The following is a 19589-nucleotide window of genomic DNA, read 5'->3' as shown; positions in this document are numbered from 1 at the left end:
AACTGAACCATGTCTAGTGGAAAGGTAAGTTTGAGTATACCTAGCTAGTGTTTCCTTTTCTCATTTCCGGTCTAGTTACCAATTTCTTATGTTACATTCTATTTACCACCCGAACGTACCTATGCTTCCGTTCACTTCCGTCTGTAAACGTTTCTCAAAAATCAGCTCCAAAGTTCGCGAGCCCAGTGTAAAAGTGAAGCCTGTTTCAGGAGTACATCAAGGTCGTAATTATCTACCTTTAACTGAGAATGTATCGGAGGCGGATTGCAGCTTGATCTTCTACGGGAATGGAAGCAAGCGTTCGAATAACTAAATGTCTCCGATTAGATTTTTAATACTGTACGAGCTTGGGTGGTTGACAGTGATAGTGCGTTGAGATGGATACTAACAATGACTTTTACAATTAATGTTACAAATCAGACGCCATATCAGGGAAACAGACGTTGCTTTGGAGAATACAGATGCCCACAGTGCAATAGACTGTGGATGAGTGCCAACAGTTGGGCCAACACTGGTCAGCAATGTCAGTCCTGTAACATTATTGTATACCCACACACACAACGTCGCCTGGAAAAACCCGAGGGACTGGACGTTGGAGATCCCAAAAAACGCCACCCGCAGCATTTGTGCGAGAAATGCAAGAGATTAGGTTACTTCTGTGGAGATACAGATCGCCGCTAACGCTACTAGCACAACTAAAAGCAGCCACAACTGTGTTATATGCCGTCAAACACAATGTTTGACTTACTAGCCAAGGGTTGGTTAATAATCCTTTCACAATTGTAACTACTTACACATGAATTTTTGTTTCAATCCACTGTAAAACTAAGTGTAACAGTAAGCTTCAATTCGCAGATTATTAAATTTAAAGTACTTTTCATGCTTGTCATTTTTTTTTTTTTTTTTGAGGGGAAGGGGAGTATACGTGAGGGGTTTTTTTTAACGTTATTCATATTCTTAAAAATATGAACTAGGGTAAAAATATGAGAAATTTGCCTCTTTCCTAAAAAAGTACATTGATTTTATTTTTGCACAGCCATATTTTGAAACAAAACTGTTTTGTGAATAGCTTTCAGGTCAATATTAGGCTGCAGATGCATTCGCTTGAATTTTATTCACTTCTATAGCGCAAATTCAACTCAGAGTTTTCAAATGCGCTTTACATTCAACATCTAAAGAGAAAACTATATAAAAGTATAAAATAAGTGCATAAAAATAAATAAAATAAATAAAATTACAGTCAATAATGTTTACACACACACAGGTTAAAATCTAAAATTATCTCGTAAGTTCCAGGTTAAAAAAGAGTGATAAGATAGTCGAAATTACTATCTAATAAATAGGTTATTTAAAATAAGCTTTCTTGAAAAGAAATGTTTTTAAAACGTTTTCTTAAAAGTGCTGATTCCCTGCTCCTCCCGGAGCTCTTAAGGGTGTGAGTTCCACAGTTTTGGAGCGGCAACCGAAAAAGCCCGGTCCCCAAGGGTAGGGGGTGTCTTAACATATGGCGGCTGCTTCTTGAATCAAATGGTTAATTTTAAAACGTAATCAACCTAGACGTTACAAGTGAAGTCGCGCTGTTTTTCCTCTACCAAATACTGTGACAAAACTGTGATAAGACAAGAACACACCTACAGCGGCGTTTCCTCTCGCCTGCCAGAAATCAGGAGGCGATTACTTGTACAAGAAACATGATTTACTCGCTAAAGGTTTTTTTACTTCCAACTTTATCGACGTCAATTCTCTTTATTTGTTTCTGAATTGATTTAGTGCGCGTGTTAGCGACGACCAGAAATACCTCTCTAGTAGCAGGCTATACGCGTGTATAAATGCACGAAAATTCAAGGGCCTCGATTCCAGAGAAATTACATCATTGGCAAATATCAAAAAAGTGATTTACATGCCACGTCATTTCAATCATCGCCGAAAATAAATTGCATGCTCATCACAACACTCATTAACAGTGAAAGTTTAGCACAGCCGACCATCGCAATTTTGCTAATTAATATCCTTTTTTTTTTTCGACCACTCAGTAGTGTTCACTTGTTCCAAAGTTATCAACGCTTTCAAGCGATAGAATTCGTGGACCGACAAGTTTCGGAAAAGCTCTAGATTTAATCTTTCCTAAGCTTTCTTCGCAAAACAGGCGTGGCTTCGATCATGCAACGATTCTTAGTCCCAGTTTCCACGGTCTCCGCAAGGAACGCCTGGCACAATGACCTACCTTTTGTGTCCCAAATTCGACCAAAAATTCCGGGGGGGGGTCCTTCCAGAAAAATTCGGTAGGGGTGTGTTGCACGCTTCAAGAAACCCTTACCCTATTTCAGACCAAAATCTGTGATTTTCCCCACCCAATTTCAGACCTGATCAAAAATTTGATACCCTATTTCACACCTGAAGCCCTGGAGCCCGGCGCGTGACAAGCTGTTACGGCACGTACAAGGTAGTTGGAGTAAACACTAATTAAAAGGGAAAACGTCTTATCGCCAAATGATGAAGTAGTAGCTAATTCTTCTAAAAAAAACATACCCAATTCAAGACTAGAGTGCACAAACCATACCCTATTTCAGACCAAAATGGTAGAATTCAGACCAAAACGGCTAAAAAACCATACCTTTGGCGCGGCACATACCTATATAGCCTGTATAAGGGACTACTCCCCGGGGCGAAAAACGCGTTGCAGATTACGAGTCTCGCTGCTAACGCAAGCAAGACTAATAAGGACAGTCATGAGAGAAGTCATAGTGGGAGATCTGATTTAGAATGAACAGTGAGGGGGAAATCAGTGTGATATAAATTTTCTCTAGCCTACGTCGCGGTGTTTAGCTTCGTCTGTGGCGCAGGCTAGGTTCTCTCTTTCTTTAAAAACAATTATAATTCTTAATAATTTTAATTTTTTAAAATTATAGAGCGTTTTCACATGACGTCACGGCGGCCTTGTTGGTGTTCCAAACCAGTCCTGTGGGAGTTGAATTCTTTTCTTATGTAAACGCTTTCTTTTGTTCCAATAAATTTGCATAGCGGCTGGCCACGTGAGTGTAAACGCTCTATAAACCCCGTCTTTCGATTCCCTTCTACTGTTTTTAAAGTCTCTGCATCTTTTATATTCAAAAAGGGTTTTTGTTACTGGATTATCAAATCCAACGTGTTTATTTTACAGTATAATTATCACCAACAATATACCCGTGAAAAAGGTCTTGAATTTTACAACGAGCACAGTCATTATGAAAGAACAATCTTAACAAAAACAGAAAATCAGAAATACTGTAGATGCAGGCATGTAATTTTCACCACGTGGCGAGTCCAAGATGAGTATGAAATGCCTTTTTTGTTTGTTTGTTTTTCAAGAGAAGAGCTCTGTTTTACCTTATGATGGGGTTTGTTCTAATCCGTAAAATGACGTGTATAATGATCAAAAATTGCATGGATTTAGTGCGTACACTGTAGCATACAATCCTACAAATGACCAAAACAACTGCTTTAGATAAGGTCTGGCCAAAACTCCTTCATTACTGTTCATTCGTCATTCCTTCCGCGCAGCACCACGCTATTTTTCGTTCCTCTCTCTATAGTCGAAGTCCTTGAACATTCCATGCTCAGCATATCCATCTCCCGGCATAGCAAGGCACTTTGTGATGCAGGCCCTCATCCATAGTTGCAAGTTTGCTCCTTTCTTCAAACTCAGTATAAAACGAGCGTGCGATTATGCTCTATCAGCTGTTACCCAAGACATCTAGTTTATAGACTATAATTCTCCCAAAAAGGTCCGTACTGCTGGTAAATTCAATCTTCAAAACTTTAATTCTTTTCAAGGTACTGATAGGGAAAATCTAAGAAATGTAGAGTTGAGGAATAACGGTCATTCTAATTCCATCTCGAGATCGTGATTAAGTTATTGCAAAATGTTCAGGACACAAACTGTTTGCTCCCTGCTCATAGCAACATAGGTATTTGTATTTTTGGATGAACAGGTATGGAGAATAGTTTCAGTTTGAGGACATGCCACAGAGTGAAGACAGCAGTCATGAAGTACCGGTACTTCAGCAAATAATAACTGTCAATCACAACGAATATATCTCCTCAACTTTACAAATTGTGATGACCTTACTTGGGGCCAATGCCCAGGGTATGCCTATAAGGATGGGATTGGTAAGTAAATGAGCTTAGAATTGGCCTTCCCCACCCACCCCACCCTTATAGGTATTACAACATGACTGCTATGTTAAAAAATATATGCTAACAAAACCTGACATTACTATAGTAAATATTGTGAAGTTTGGTGCTTAAACAAGACACATACAAGGAAATAGCAACATATTAGGAAAGGTCAAAGGATACTTGTAGAGTGTTTGAATCATCTGGGTAAAATTCATAGAAAGGTGTTAAGCAGCTAGCTGATGGGCCTCCTTCAACAGTACATTCTTTTCCAACAAATCCACCTTGAAACTGAATCTGAATTTCCTTCACTTGAGAATCCTTGGAAAATTCGAGGATAACAAATTGAGGAGAACCCTAGACGAAAACCATCAGATGTCAAAAGATTATCATGTTGAATTGTTCTGCTTGATTTTCTTGCTATGGTGGCCAGAAAACATAGAAGATCAGTGGGTTTCAATTAATGTTAAAACAATCTTTGTTTACACTTGATCTTGAAGTTGAGTTTATTGGATAGTTCATGTTCTTAGACATTGTTCACAGAGTACAGGGCGAATTTTGGACTGGACATTTTGACCTAACATTTCATTCACACAAAACCGTTACATATTTTTAAGTTCCAGAAAGTCTCCATACTCCCCCAAAGGAAGGGATTGGAAACTACCAGAGGAGGAGGGTCTCACAGACTAAATAATTTAAAGAAAATATTAATGTATGAGGCTTTATTGGAATTTCCAGAAGGGGGGGGGGGGGGGGTCTTAGAACAAATCAAAGTATAGATGGTTTTCACTGTCATGCAACAAAGAAATAAATTGAAAACCATCCAGTGGAAGAGCCCAAGAAAATGAAATGTTATAAAAGATAAATATATAAACAATTTATCCAAGTCTCAGGTCTTTGTGGCCCATAGTTTCTGAGTTATTTGACGAAACTTTTCATGCACCTTTGTAGAGCTTTGTATGGAGACATATTGGTCTACCGTTTTGGTCCACCAATATGGCCGCTGAAAATCAACAAAAATATCTGGAGTTCACTTTTGCTATAAAAGCTCTTTCCTTTCACTCGAGAACTAGCATATGTGCACATAAACATATCTTTTAATATTTGAAATCGTCATACTGCCGAAAATCAAGAGGGGAGACTTTTTTTCAATAAGACAGCATTCCTATTTTGGTGTCACGCACTGTGAAAACTCAGAAGTTCAAATTGCTGTAATGTCAAAGTGAAAAACACTAGGGGAATGGAAACTTGTAAAGAGATTTACTTTTTGTTTATCTTCAACCTAGGGTAAATAAGAATTCGTAAAACCTCGCTACTTTGACTTTACAATTTGATGACGTCACTGTGAAAACCATCTATAGAGAGGAAGGCAATATAAACAACACACACCTGATCTGAGTTCCAGCATGTTTCTTCATTTTTATCAAACATAAACTTCTTTCCATATTGACTGGAATCTCGGTTTAAAACAGAACTGACTCTTAAAAGAAGGATAACACAAAGAATATGTAAATACCACACTACAGTCCAAAGAGCAGAAACGAAATAAAATATAATAGGCAGAATAAACAATACATATTGCAATGAGGTATTCTTAGAAGAAATATAGCACGGGTGGAACAGTGGGCAGTACAGTACTCATGACAACTAATCATGCACCAATAAGAGTTACTGAATCAATCCATAAGTCTATTGACAAGAATGAGTTTGGCTGCAGTATTTTAATTGATCTAAAAAAGGCTATATTGATACAGTTAATCATTCTATTGTTTTATTAAAGCCACTCGTGGAGTACTTCAAGGATCCATTCATGGACCCCTGATGTCTCTGCTTAGTTTTTACTCATTTACTGATGACATTAACATAATATTATTATAGTGCTCTAGTAATTTAAAGATCCTCAAAATCAGGAACTAATCTGCTGAGTGGATGAAATTCTGAATAGACCAGCTCTCAGTATTTTAGACACAAATTATTTCTGTTTCATTCTAAGAAACTAAACCAATGCAAGCTATTAGATTTAAAAATTTAGATCTTCACATTTTGAGTGGTCACTCCCGGGAGGTTTTGACTGTAGATATAATGAGGGGGACATGGGTCTTACGGTATTTCGGTATTGAGTTGTTTTTCAAGTGGTATTTCGGTAATTTTGATTTTAACGTCTGGTATTGCAGTATCATTAAGCCCCGTGGTATGCAGTTTTTCATTCTTCATTCTTTTACCTAATGGTATTTGATAAAAGGGGATCCTTCACAGTATTGCCGTACTGTTTATTACACTCTCCCGTCTAATGCACGTCATTATTTTTAAGACTTATCTAATGGTGAATGATTACACAATTTCTGACAGTTAATCTATGATGAAATTGGTAGGACATCCTTTCCGATCATTGTACTGATCAATAGACCTTTTTAGCAATACGGCGGCCAGATTGAATAAATTCGATTTAAGGTGTATTATAGGATGCCCAGGGGGCATGAGCACATTTCGTTTGTATTTTCGAGCGCTTTTTTCGGGACATTTTTTCTTAAAGTTTTCTTAGCATAAGATTGTAATGGGAAAAAAAGTCCTTGTGCCCTGTGTTGATGTAATAATGGTCGCCTTTTTCCCGAGAAGTATACAGTGAAAGACCATATCTCTAATACTAAACTAGAGAAAGGCGATCGTTATTACATCCAAACACAGCACAAGGATCTTTTTTCCCATTAAAGTCTTATTCTAAGAAAACTTGTCCAGAAAAGCGTGGAAAAATGTCCAGAAAAGCACTCAAAAATACAAACGAAATGTGCTCATGCCCCCTGGGCATCCTATAATACTCCTTGCATCGAATTAATTCAATATGGCCGCTGTATCGGTAAAAAGGTCTATTCAAGGTCTTCTGACATTTCCTCGCAATGGTTGAGGTTGATTTTTGGTGTATACATGCTTGAGATAAACAAACACGCGAGATGGATACAACTTAAGTGAAAGTGACCGATCAGAAGTGCAGTATCAGTATTTCGTCGATTTTCAACACAGTATTTCGGTATTTGCAAATTTTTCTTACAGTATTGTGGCATTGGGTACCCCCAATGTCCCCCTCTATAATTTCTCAAACAATAGTAAATAACAAGAATCAAATTTGAGATTAGGGCCCAGGTTTTGCCAATAAAATTTGTTTCTACAATCAGCGACAAAATTGTTAATAGGGTAACTTTGGAAAACAAAAGAATCTGCACCCCTCCCCTGTTCCCTCCGTTCAAAGTTGGGGTGTTTGTTGCTTTCTAAGGTAGCTCGAACATAATGGCACAACATTGCGAGGAGATGGGGGAGGAAAAGCCATACTTCCTCCTTTTGAAGTCAGTAAAACGTCTAAAAGTCCACTTTAAGACAAAGGGTCTCAACCCATTTTGTCACCGATTGTAGGTTAGGTTTTGCTTTTTCTACTGCAAGTTCTGCGAAAAAAAGTTAATTAGCGTTCTTCTGCATGGTCACGTGATTAGGCTGCTTAGAAAGTCGAATTTCAAATGTGCCGAATTTGATGAAGACGAAGAAAATCTATTGTTCTTACTCATTTGCATTAGATTCGGCACATTTGTCGTTCGACGTTTGAAACTGGCTTTAAAAAGAGACTCGGTGGTACTCGGAATACCCTTTTTTTATATTAACCCTTCCAGACATTTTTTACTTTCAGTCCATATTTTCAGCAGATATTTAGGTCAGTTTTCACGAATTACACCACCGAAATGAAGCAAAGTAATGCCTACTGGCTATCAGTTTATCAGCTCTGTTTCGTTTCTTACCTTACTTTTGTACTTTCCGAAACTAAAGAAACCTTTACATCACCGGCGTCCGCCATGTTGTCGGGGAAAGAAACTTACCTAATAAGGCCATGTTCACCAAATACAGAAATAAGGGCTGCTAGGTTCCAGTCCATTTGTCCAGTCCATCCAAGATTTAGAAGCAAAATGGCCGATAGTTCAAGAATCATTGGAAAGATCAGCGTCGTAGCAACACTTTACAGGAATTCAGAGGCTAGTTTGTAGGTCTAAGCGATATAAAGGTCAGTAATACAAAGGAGAGATTGAACCTCGGGTATTCGAACCTTGACGGCACTAAAGACAAAGCACGATAGCGGATTCCTCTAAGCTTTCGTTGTTGTTCGAATTGACAGCTGATTTCGTTTCAAAATGTCGGTGAACTACGCTGCCGGTCTGTCTGATTATCCACACAAAGGGAAGTGCGGATTACCTGAGGTAAGAATCGTTTAACAATGATGTTTAGTAACAATGATTTTGTTTAATTTAATGTGCTTTGTCTGACGAAATATCAGATATACACTCGTATAGGACTAGGTAAGCTGCCGCCGGTAATTTCTACATTAAACACTTAAGATTAGAAATACAAAAGTCTTCCTTTTCAAAATTTGGAGCCACACTGTAGAATGCAAAACCAACACATTATAAACAGCTTAAATACGTCAATTTCAAAAAACGATTGCATGAGACTCTCAAGCAGATCCTAAAGGACCAAGACGAATTTCTTGAACCGGTCAACATTCTACAACTGACTTTCTCTTAGTGTTAATCATTTTGCTTGTAAAGCTAGCATGCATACATATACTTAATTTTTACCCTTTTTTATGTAATTGATTGTGCTTTATTGTCTTACCTAATTAATCTTCCTTTTTCTTATGACATTTTTTTTTCTTAACATGATATTTTACGAATCTACCGATTTTTTTTTTTCACAACCCGCCTCAAATAGCCTTTGCCACTTGCGAGTTGTCTTTTAATTAGTTTTGTAAGGGACTGATTGTTTACCGGTATTGTGTCCCACAGGCGGAGTGGAGGGGTTGGAGGGGGGGTACAATTTTTTCTAATGATTAAACTGCACAAATATTTATCTACAAAGGGAAACCGAACCGACACTAATTTTGTAGTTGTAAGAGAAACGATCATTTTTTATATTTCCCCCTAGGCCTAAATATTACCGATCGCTTCCTCTGCAAGCTGTTTTATAATTTCAAAAAAGTATGCCTCATGACACTTCAAACTTTTATATAGCAGGTTCGTAAAGCCACAGGAGTCTGAGAACTGACTCTTCTCCGAACATTTATACTTGTGATAGCACCTTAGTTTCAAGAAAATAATCCTTTCAACAGGAAGAGACCAAGAAACTGTCAAATGTTGGAAAAAAGGAAGCTATTCCTATGCAAAATACGCATGATTTGCTCGTTGGCACTCTATCGATAGTTACACCTAGTCTTATTTCCAGCGTGTTGCGTTATTTGACCCCGATGCGTTTAGGCTTGTGACAAGGTTCATTGCGTATGCAAATTTTTTTTCGTGGAACTTCACAACAAAAGATGAAACATGTGAAGTTCATTTTCAAGAAGGAGATTATGAATTAAACCTGGAGTGTTTATTCGCGATATAACAGCTACGGTTTCATGACATTATTATAAAGAGTTAGTTACACCTATTGTACGCATATTTCGGAAATATTTTTGAGATATCATCGTTATGAAAAAAAAAAACGAAACGACCGAATCAAGCGAAACCTCCGAAACGATTTCGCTTGATTTGCTCTTCGTTTTGGTTTTGGTTTTGGTCGTTTTGGTGCTTTCGCTCGTTTTGTTCCGATGGTTTCATTTTGTTGTTTCGGGTTTTAGCTGAGGGCAAACGAGAAGCGAACAAATGAATAAAGTTCATCAGATATGGCTTTTCAGACAGTATTCCAGTTACATTTTACCAAGAGACTTCAAGTTATTATGCTCCATGTTTACTATCCGTTTAGCGTTCTAAGTAACTGTTTTTCCTGGAACGATCTTGCCGACTCATCCGTTTTCAAACGTTTCCAGCTGTCCGTTTGTGGACTTGGGTCAATCGTTTAACGGTTTAAGCTATCCGTTTTGGGATTTTGGTCAACCGTTTAACGTTTCAAGCTAACCGTTTATATTTTTGGTCAACCGTTTAACGCTTCAAGCTATCCGTTTTTGGACTTTAGGCAACCGTTTAAATTTTTTGCTATCCATTTAAAGAGTTATGGAAACCATTTAAACGCTTGAGTTAACCGTTTACTATCCGTTTAGAACCGTTTTTCTTGACCGTTGAACGGAAAAGCGTTAGTGTCCATTTTCCCAAAGAGGGTCACAAATTTTGTTTAATTTCCTGAGAGCATTTTATCATTACATCGGGATGAATAATTATTTCACTTTGTATTGGTGTTTTTGTGTCAGGATTTCCTTTATCCTCTTACTGATTACATTGTAAGTGGAGTGAAGTGGATCCAAATGTGAAGCCACAGACCTTGGTTGAGACTTTGACCAAGCCAAGTACAATTCTATCCCAGAGTATAATGTAGCTCACATAACTTTGTTGACTTATCCTTGTTAACATGCACAGCTGAGTGTAGCTTCAGTGGTATGAAGAGACAGTCTGCAAACTCCTTTACGAAGGACCATGACAGACGAGAGACTGAGCCCTCTTGCAATTCTGCACATACACAAGCTCAAGGCAAAAACTGATGTTGATAGCATTTTATAAAATAACTGAGATAGTTTGCGCGTTCTGATTGGTTAAAAACCTTTAGTTTATTGTGCCGGTAAACTCATAAAAAACATGAAGTTATTTTATAAAAGCAATAGACCACGCTTTCTATGGGTTCACTGGCATGATAACACACTGGGGATGTTGGGAGAACACGAGAAAAGCCTGTAAATCACTCATCGTGGGCTCGTGATTTACAAGCTTTTCTTCATGTTCTCCCAACATCCTGCGAGGGTTATTATGCCAGTAAACCCATAGAAAGTGTGTTCTGTTGCTTAAATAACGTCAGCATTACAGCTGTAGCATTAAAAGCTAAACAAACAGGACAAAGTCTTGAAATTCACTTCTGTGACTTCCGCTGCAGAGCAGTCGAAGTTTCTCATCTGAAAATGGCGTCAAATGAATTTAATAGTCTTCGAAAAACCTTCAATATTAAAATCATGACTTTTCCTTCAGCATTAGAAACTTTTGGTTGCTACTGCATGAAGTAAAAACTGATAAAAAGTCAGGTTTCATACATTGTGTATTACATGTGACATCAGTATGCCATTAACTTTTGCAAGTTTGTAGCGTTTTCTATCTTACTATGAACACGAACGGTACACTCAGAGGTTTCTTTTACCATTTATTCAGCGTTATCTACGTCTCCCTACTTTTTGCCGTCTGTTTTGTGGAAACTTTTGAAAGGCTCGCAAAACATTCCAGTTGTTGAAAATGATTCACAGGGGCTATTCAAGATCATATTTGAATCTCTTTTTAATTTACGCCGGCACGTGAGATACATGTAGATACAAACCTTCACAAATTTAAAAACAGTTGTGATAGTTCAAAAGATAGACTTGATACAAAAATGCTGAGTCAATTTTCCAAACTTCAAGATAAAACCCGTTTTGTCCTTTTTTATCACCTAAAAACTTAAACTTAACTTCGCTTAAATGGTGGACACAAGTGTATGTAGTTGGTGGGTGCATTCGCTGTACGTGTGAATGGTCATTGTTATGTTTCTTGAGAAATAAATCATTTCTCGATATCCTTTCAAGTGGTGACTATGAAAAAATCTGGTTTCTCGAAACTCGAGACTCGGTTTACCCGTTTCGAAACTCGATTCGTTCGAGGCTCAAGTATTGTTCCAGTGTTGTCTCTTATCTAGGAAGATTGAAGGGCCTCTTCTCGTAGGGTATAAATTGATAAACAACAACTTCTTCAAAGAACAATCTTTCCAGCAATACCTCTTTTTGGATATTCTGACCAATCCTGTCAGAGTTACACTCACCAAAAAGGTATCATTTTGAGGAAAAATTCACTGCTAATTTCGCTGTCTACATACTACTCTTTAAAGATTCAGTTTTGCCCCTTTCCTAAGAAGTTAGCCAGCCACAATTCCAGGCAAAAGAAGGACAATAAAGTGGGCAACAAGACTGTTAATAAACAAGAAAGGCAAAGGGAAAAAAGAGAGCAAGAGAGAAAGAACAGATAAATAGATTCGCAAAAAAAGGGTCCAAATTTTGGCTTTTGTGCATGCGTGAAAAACAAAAAGGCTGAGTGTTTAATTACGTCAGATTAGTCGAAAAATATGCCTTTTTCTTGCAAAACTTGTTTTTAGCCTTTTATATGCTAATTAGCAGAAAACTAGTCCAAAGAAGAGGAATTTGTAAAAAATACAGTTTTTTGCTACTTGCCGGCCATCACCAAAGCATTAATAAAGTTACTAATCTTTTTTAATTGGGCTCCTAGAAATGCAGCTCAGGCTCCTAACTTTTTTCTGATTGTAATAAACAATCAGTCCCCAACAAGGTTTTTGAAATATAATAAAGTTGCTTTTTTTGCGTTTTATTGTTTTTCAATCTGTAGGTTTTTGACTCTCCTGAGCAGCTGGATGTAAAAATGGCAGATTTGATACAGCTTTTTCGTGAATCGAAATACATTGTGATTCACACAGGTGCGGGTGTTAGCACTGCAGCTGGTATTCCTGATTTCAGGGGACCAAAAGGTGTTTGGACTTTGGAAGAAAAAGGATTAGCTCCTCAGATGGACACTACATTTGATGAGGCCAAGCCATCCCTCACACACATGGCTTTGCTCAAGCTTGTACAAGAAAATTTTGTCAAGTATATTATTAGTCAAAATGTTGATGGCTTGCATTTGAAATCAGGGCTTCAAAGGTATTGCAAACAATTATTTTTTTGACTATATTTTATGTCATAAATTATACCCTTCCCCTCAAGGGTAAACTATAGACCTCTTTAGCATGTATGTTTTGTTTTCCCAAAAGAGGTCCCAGGGAAACTTGACCCTTTGTCTTTTCATAAATTATGCATACATATGCACTTGAATAAGAAAATTTTTTTAAAAAAACAGTTCTCTAGAGTATGTATTGGGAAAACAAAACATACAGATGTATTGTAAGAGGACTGTTGCTGAGGCAGTCATGTAGATGCCAATAATTAATTTTAAGTTTGAATTGTATGGAGTGGGAAATGGACTTACCCTAAAGGGGTATTGGCAAGGCCCACAGGAATGAACTGGAGGCCTTCCCCATCCAGAGAAATTTCCTAAATTCTGTGTTGCAAAGATAGTAGTGAGGTTAATACACAACAGGACAGCAGGAAGAAGAGGATGGTAAAACACTTGTGTTTGACAAATGTGGCAGGGCTATTACACAGGGGTTTCATTAAGGTTTTGAACAGTAGGGCAACTGGTTTTGACGCCAAGGCAAAGAATTGGTTGGGGCATGCTCCCCTGGAAAATTTTGAAATTCTATAGTTGCAGAGATGTATCCTGCATTCTGAAGCTGCAGACACTGTCTTTCAACTCCAAAAAAGATAACCTTTCCAGACACTTTAAACATGATTTGACACCAATATCCACCACACAAATAGGGTCTTTTTTAATATTTCATAATCTTATTGACATATTGTCACACCAAACAAGAACAATTTTAGACTTAACTGTAACTACTTAAAAGGTTAAATCACAAAGAAGTCTACTCACCTCTTGGCCTTTTCTTTGCTGGAGGCAATTTGGGTGGAGATGAAAAATACTCGGCAATCAAACGCGTTCATTTCTAGGCCACCATGGCTCAGACATGTACTTGTAACACTTAGACATTTCAGATGGTCTTTTATGCAGCGCAGCTCTTTTTGCAATGCGTTCTGGGGCAATTCTTGGTTTTCAAGAACAAGGGGTTTTCATGCCGCTTGTGATAAAGAGGAAATTTGACAGTAAATTATGTTACTTTTAAGTTTAAGAAGGCTCATCAACATGTAGAAAAGGACACAATTGTAACTTACAACTGTTTTTGATCCTTCCTTGTATTAAAAAAAAGTTCTTTGAGATGTTAAGCAGCCAGGCAAAGTCATGTTCACAGCTGGTCAATTTGCCTGGTGCACGGCCCTTAATCATGCTTTCTTCATCATGACTGCATGTTCTTTACGTTTTTCCTGGAAGGTCGAAGCTTTCTGAACTCCATGGTAACATGTTTGTGGAGAAGTGTGACAGATGTGGAACAGAGTATGTCAGACAACATGCAGTGACAACTGTTGGACTGAAAAAAACGGGAGGAGTATGTGAAAGGAAACGTGTCAGAGGACATTGCCGGTATGTCCTCTTCGCTTTGATAATAAGGGTGCAGACAATACATGTAGTTTACAAAATAAAAAACAATAAAAGGTACAAAACTGTATTGCTAGCATGTTGTTGTTTTCCTCAATTTGTTTACCCTTTTTCCCCCCTAAAGTGACTAAAGTCAAAAGTGAAGAAACTTTCCAAATTTAATGTGGCAAAATTTAGAAAAACAAAACCTGAATTACCATGTTAGAGTACTGCTAAAGAGGTTTCATTTGAATGGTCACATTATAGGATTTTGTCCACAGACATAAAAGTCATAACACATTAATAATTTTTTTTTCATAACTGGCTTTGGGAGTGAAAATTGTTTACCAGCCCAGGACGATGCTGTTTATGTTTATGGTGATTGTTTGTGATGTTCTAGTGGTAAACTGCAAGATACCATCCTAGACTGGGAAGATTCTTTACCTTATCAAGATTTGGTCTTGGCAGAACACCACTCAAGGTGGGTCAGGATGCATTATCATTATCATTAGCATAAAGTTACATGTAAGTTAGCATCCTTTTGAGCAACAAAGTGGATTCATCTTGGAATGAAATATGTTTCTTTCAAGTCTTCTCCAACAAGCTGGAACTGAGTGTGACTTTTCCTCTGTGATCTCCATGAAGAGCGAGACTGTGAAACATTGAGTCCTGCTTTATTAAAATTAAAGAGCACTGTTTCATCCCACCCCACTCTCTCCTCTCCAACCCACCAAGACCTTTAGAAAGGACAATTACAAAGTCTGGTGTCTGAATCTGTGCATGGTATAGCATTGTTGCTGTTTGCTAACTGTTTTTTCCAAATCCTCCATTCTAGGCAAGCCGACTTAGCAGTGTGCCTTGGAACTTCACTTCAAATCCAGCCGAGTGGAAATTTGCCAGTTCTCACTGTCAAAAATGGAGGAAAACTAGTAATTGTTAATCTTCAGAAAACAAGACAGGTGATTAGTGCTTATTGGGTATTAATATTTTATTAGTCATATTTCAAAAGGAAATCCCCAGACTTCTGGCTTGCACAGTTGTACAGGGACCTCCTCAGTGTTCACTTTATAGAGGTGTCCTTTAAATACAGCTTTGTTTTACAGAAAATAAAAAAGACTGGGACTTTTTGGCAAAGGTGTCCTAAAGTCCCAGTGCGCTAATTGTGGCCCACTTAATATGGGTTTCACTGTCCATAGGAAATTGTTGACTGCATAGCAATGATTTCAATATCTTGCAGACTTTTCCCATTCTGTAAAAGTTACATGGAATATTTAAATGTTAAAATAAATTGAATAGTTTAAAGAACACGTATTTGTAATATTATTTTTTGTAAATACATGTAAATAATAACATGTACTTTTAGGGAATAAAAATAAAAGCCAGGAGGGGTTCTTTCTCACGGTTTGGTGTCTTTATGGACAGGAAACTGTCATCCTGCTATGATAAAGAAAATCCTGGTGATAATTTACAGTTGCAAATTGGGTAATTATCTGTTATACTGTACATTTACACTGTACACTGTAACTCAGATGGACCCATAAGATCTTTGTCCAGTATTCCTGTAAAGTGGAACCTTGGGTGTATAATTTTAATGCTGTTTCTCAAGGTGTCTAATAGGAACATTTGCTGACTATACAACTGTCAACAGTACCTTCTCCAGATCACTTTTGTCTTTAATATTGTAAACTAGCACTGCAAACTTTAAATATGTAACCATTTTATAGACTTCATCTTATGTTTGAACTTCAGGATAAGAAAGCCACCTTGATTATCAACCATTATGTAGACAAAGTTATGAAAGCACTCATGGATGGCCTAGGATTGTCCATTCCTTCTTTTACTGGAAAACCATGGTGGACTACTCCATGCAAAGATATAAATAGTACAGAAACAAAAGACCAGGTGGAAGACAGCAATAATGACCAAGTTAATTGTAAAGCACCGTGTGTGAAACGGTTTAAGCAAGATCATGAAGAAGACGATGGCAAATAACTAGATGGCTATTTCTTAATATTTTATTTGTACAAAACTACATATTTATGCATTTTTTAACTTATTGGTTAAGACTACAGATGCATTTGTTAAAATAATTAGAAATATTATTGTACAGTGTATTTGGTATTTCCTTACACAATCAGTTTACTATCTTGCTCAAAGTTCTTAGCAGTGGTTGGGAGAGCCAGTGCAGTCAAAATGTCTTTTCATCCCCAGTTCAAAGGAATTTCAAAATAACCCAGCAAGGTTGTGCTCTAGCATAAGCATAACAGGGGCCTAACTTTTTTTCCCCGGCGACTAGAAAATCTTACTTTTTCCCATAGAAATCATATTCTGGGCACCTTGGATTTCCCAGGTTCAGAGCACTGGCCCTTCAGTTTTTCTTAGAGCACAGTCTTGCCCAGGATCTACAGTCTTTGTATCCTCTAAAATGACTTGTTGAAGTGGCAGAATACAGTTTTGCGGGCGGTCAGCGATAACTCGCATGACGGCGCATGTTTTAAATAAGACAAACAAGCATGGCGGCGAAAAAAGCAATGGTACACAGAAGACGATTTCTCAAAATCTACTCATTAAAATTTTGTCATATTTGGCTGAATTTTTGGTTTTATCGTAGTTTAAATAATTAGAACTTTAGAGTTTCAAATACTAATGATTAATTGTAGTAAGCTGTGTGCAAGTTTATGGGAAAATCTAATGAGCGAATTTTATGTAAACTGAGCAAAAGTGAAATTTTAGGGTTGTATTCAATCGTTCATGTTGCAATGGAAACTGCGAAAATACCCAATTTTACCGGTCAATCAAATCTTTCATCAGTATATTTTTCACTTGCCAAGTTTCAGCTTGTGAGCTGCAACCTTCCTTGTGCCATGATTTGGCAAATGACATATACTCACAAACTGCCAAAACTGGGTTCAGCCACCTTAAAAGTAACAAGGAAAAGTTAATTCTTTTAAAGAAAAGATACTGACAACTGGGCCCAAATGGATGAGAAGGAATAAGCTAAATATTTTAATTAGGAAATCGTCTTCACTATAGTCATTGTACTCGTATGTGAAGATCTCTTTCTTTAATTCCAACAAAACTCCACTCGGTTCTCATATATAATATAGGGACCTTAAGATCTGACGACAGCGACGCCTAAGAGAATGTCGAAAATTCAGTACGTTTAATAAGCAAAACAACAACTTTACACTTATATCACGCTTTTTTGTACATTTCTTTGTCGTCACTTTACGACTACGACGTAAAAATGCCTGATTTTACGTTTTATGGAAGACGACGACGACGAAATTATCTTTCTCTCAGTAAACTTGGATATTGTTCTTAGCAATTCATCTCCAGGAGAGTTTGCCTACATTTGACAAAGTAGGTGAGTTGGAATAATTACGATGAAGATTGAAAGAAAGCGACGCATCCGCCCGCCGCCGTTGTCGTCCTGGGATCTTAAGGTCTCTAAGGCTATTTGTATAAAACCTGTTACTATATACTGTAGTGCATAATGCATATATACACGTAACCACTTTTTGGAATTGTTTATTCTTAGGTTTAAAAATTTACAACTAATAGAATTGATATAAGGTTTTTTCATGCTCCTTGATTGTTTTACTCTGTTAGAAATAGCCTTGAAAGGGAACTGAAACGAAATTACTGATGATTTTGTAACCAAGTCACCCAGGCTTACATCAATTATTGACAGTCACTTTGTAGTTTTAATTCTTCTATTTTTTATGTCTTTGTGATCAAAATTATAAAGATACTAACATAGCTAAGACATTCATAATATTATAAAAGTCAGACATCTTTAATACAGGCAGTGATTATTGGAATAAATTATATAGTGCATTATCAACCTGACTTATTTTCAATGCTCAAGGGTAGCAAATTTATGCTCATTTATGTGAGAAAAACCAACTCGATGTACATGCTACATATGCTCATTAATAAAATGGTGCATGTAAGTCCAGTCTGTGACCTAGATAAAACAAGCTACACCAGTCATGTTTGGCTTAAATGTGTCATTAACATCATTACTTATGGAGCTGCAGCTTATTCTTTTTTTTTTTTTTTTGAAACAGTTCCCTTTCCCTGTTTTCGGTTGTTTTTTAAAAAAGGTCAGACTGAGGTGTTGTGTGGATAACTGACCAGTTTCATAGTCCCGCATGTTTCTGATTAGCTTTGGTGAAGGCCGGAAGTCTAATGCGACTCACTAGCTACTGAAAGCTTTTTAGTCTATTGGTGAATCACTGGATAAACAAACAAGAACTGAAATTGTTTCTCTCGCGAGGCGAGATTTAAAAAGTTGTCTGAAATTGCGTCGGGCGTGGATCATGAAGCCAGCCCAAGATTCCACCCACTGCACGAAAAAATTGGATTTACACCAAATTTACTCAGTGCAAATTTGGTGCAAGAAAAGGTGCAAAATAAGGTTGAATAAAGGGCAAAGAAGGTAAATACCGCATTTGCCCTAAAATTACACCCCCATGTAATTTGGCAAGCAAATGCGGTATTTGCACTTTTTTGCACCATATTTCCACCGAGTAAATTTGTGTAAATCCAATTTTTCGTGTACCGATCTTTGCTATTTTATGCAGGACTCCGCGAATTCCGACAAATTTGTGAGGAAAAAAATTTGTTGCTCCGCAGCCAAAGTTTTCCCCAAACCAGAACAAATGAGCCCGGTGGCAGGCTGTTTGATCGGTAGGTACTATGAGTAGGGTTATTAAAGTGTATCATAATTGTGTAAAAGAATAAGCGCATTGCATTTTCATATATTACCATGTAGTAGTATGTATTGCCATGTATAGCCATGTAATATCATGTGTTGCCACGTATTACCATGTATTGCCATATATGGCCATGTATGTCCACGTTTAATCATGTATTAACATGTATAGCCAAGTATTACTATGTATTGCCATGTATTAGCATGCATTGCCATAGATTAACATGTATTTCCACCATTGCTATGTTTTGCCATGATAGCCATGTACTGCCATGCATTACCATGTATTGCCATGTATACCCATGTATTGCCATATAGAACCATTATATTGCCATGTATACAATCTTGGACAAAACTGTTGAGAAAATTATGTACTTGGACAGCATTTTTCTAAACATCGTAGCTGTACCGGTTCTTCCCTCTCCTCCTTCCCCTGAAAGCATTGTTGTTGTGTATTCAAAAGAAAGCCTGATCCCTGGGCGTTTGTGAGAAGCAACATTGAATTGGGGGAAGGGGTTTCCTTTCCGCAAAGGCGTCGTTTTGGAAATAGTTTTGTTGCGTAGGAAAGTGGACATGATGGGGAAAACTTTCTC

At 37.4% G+C, this 19589-nt stretch overlaps 2 protein-coding genes and 1 long non-coding RNA gene across 4 annotated transcripts in view; 2 read left to right on the top strand and 1 right to left on the bottom strand.

The window, feature by feature from the left end:
- LOC140938891 (uncharacterized) overlaps positions 1–880 on the top strand; it is a 954-nt gene extending 74 nt beyond the window's left edge. Inside the window, exons 1-2 of the long non-coding RNA XR_012165577.1 lie at positions 1–24; positions 421–880. The exon at positions 1–24 is cut by the window's left edge and continues 74 nt beyond it. This is a non-coding gene — a long non-coding RNA (uncharacterized lncRNA). The remainder of the gene's footprint in view (positions 25–420) is intronic.
- A 2236-nt stretch (positions 881–3116) lies between these two features.
- Positions 3117–8030, bottom strand: LOC140937021 (nuclear receptor 2C2-associated protein-like). Its single transcript, XM_073386544.1, has 4 exons — positions 7938–8030; positions 5545–5635; positions 4339–4512; positions 3117–3830 (listed from the first exon to the last, which is right to left on the bottom strand). The coding sequence occupies exons 1-4, from the start codon at positions 7991–7993 to the stop codon at positions 3714–3716; spliced, it is 438 nt and encodes a 145-aa protein (XP_073242645.1). The 5' UTR covers positions 7994–8030; the 3' UTR covers positions 3117–3713.
- Positions 8031–8088: 58 nt separating this feature from the next.
- LOC140937020 (NAD-dependent protein deacylase sirtuin-6-like) lies at positions 8089–18270 on the top strand. 2 transcript variants are annotated; one of them, XM_073386541.1, is made up of 6 exons: positions 8089–8390; positions 12537–12847; positions 14133–14282; positions 14677–14757; positions 15112–15235; positions 16026–18270. In XM_073386541.1, the coding sequence occupies exons 1-6, from the start codon at positions 8325–8327 to the stop codon at positions 16266–16268; spliced, it is 975 nt and encodes a 324-aa protein (XP_073242642.1). In that variant the 5' UTR covers positions 8089–8324; the 3' UTR covers positions 16269–18270. The 2 variants fall into 2 exon arrangements, with proteins under 2 accessions (XP_073242642.1, XP_073242644.1); XM_073386543.1 differs by lacking the exon at positions 14677–14757.
- The last annotated feature ends 1319 nt before the right edge of the window (positions 18271–19589 follow it).

The sequence above is a fragment of the Porites lutea genome, chromosome 5 (genome assembly GCF_958299795.1).
Source record: "Porites lutea chromosome 5, jaPorLute2.1, whole genome shotgun sequence".
Classification (NCBI taxonomy): Eukaryota; Metazoa; Cnidaria; class Anthozoa; order Scleractinia; family Poritidae; genus Porites; species Porites lutea.
This window is presented reverse-complemented; position numbering and strand designations above follow the sequence as displayed.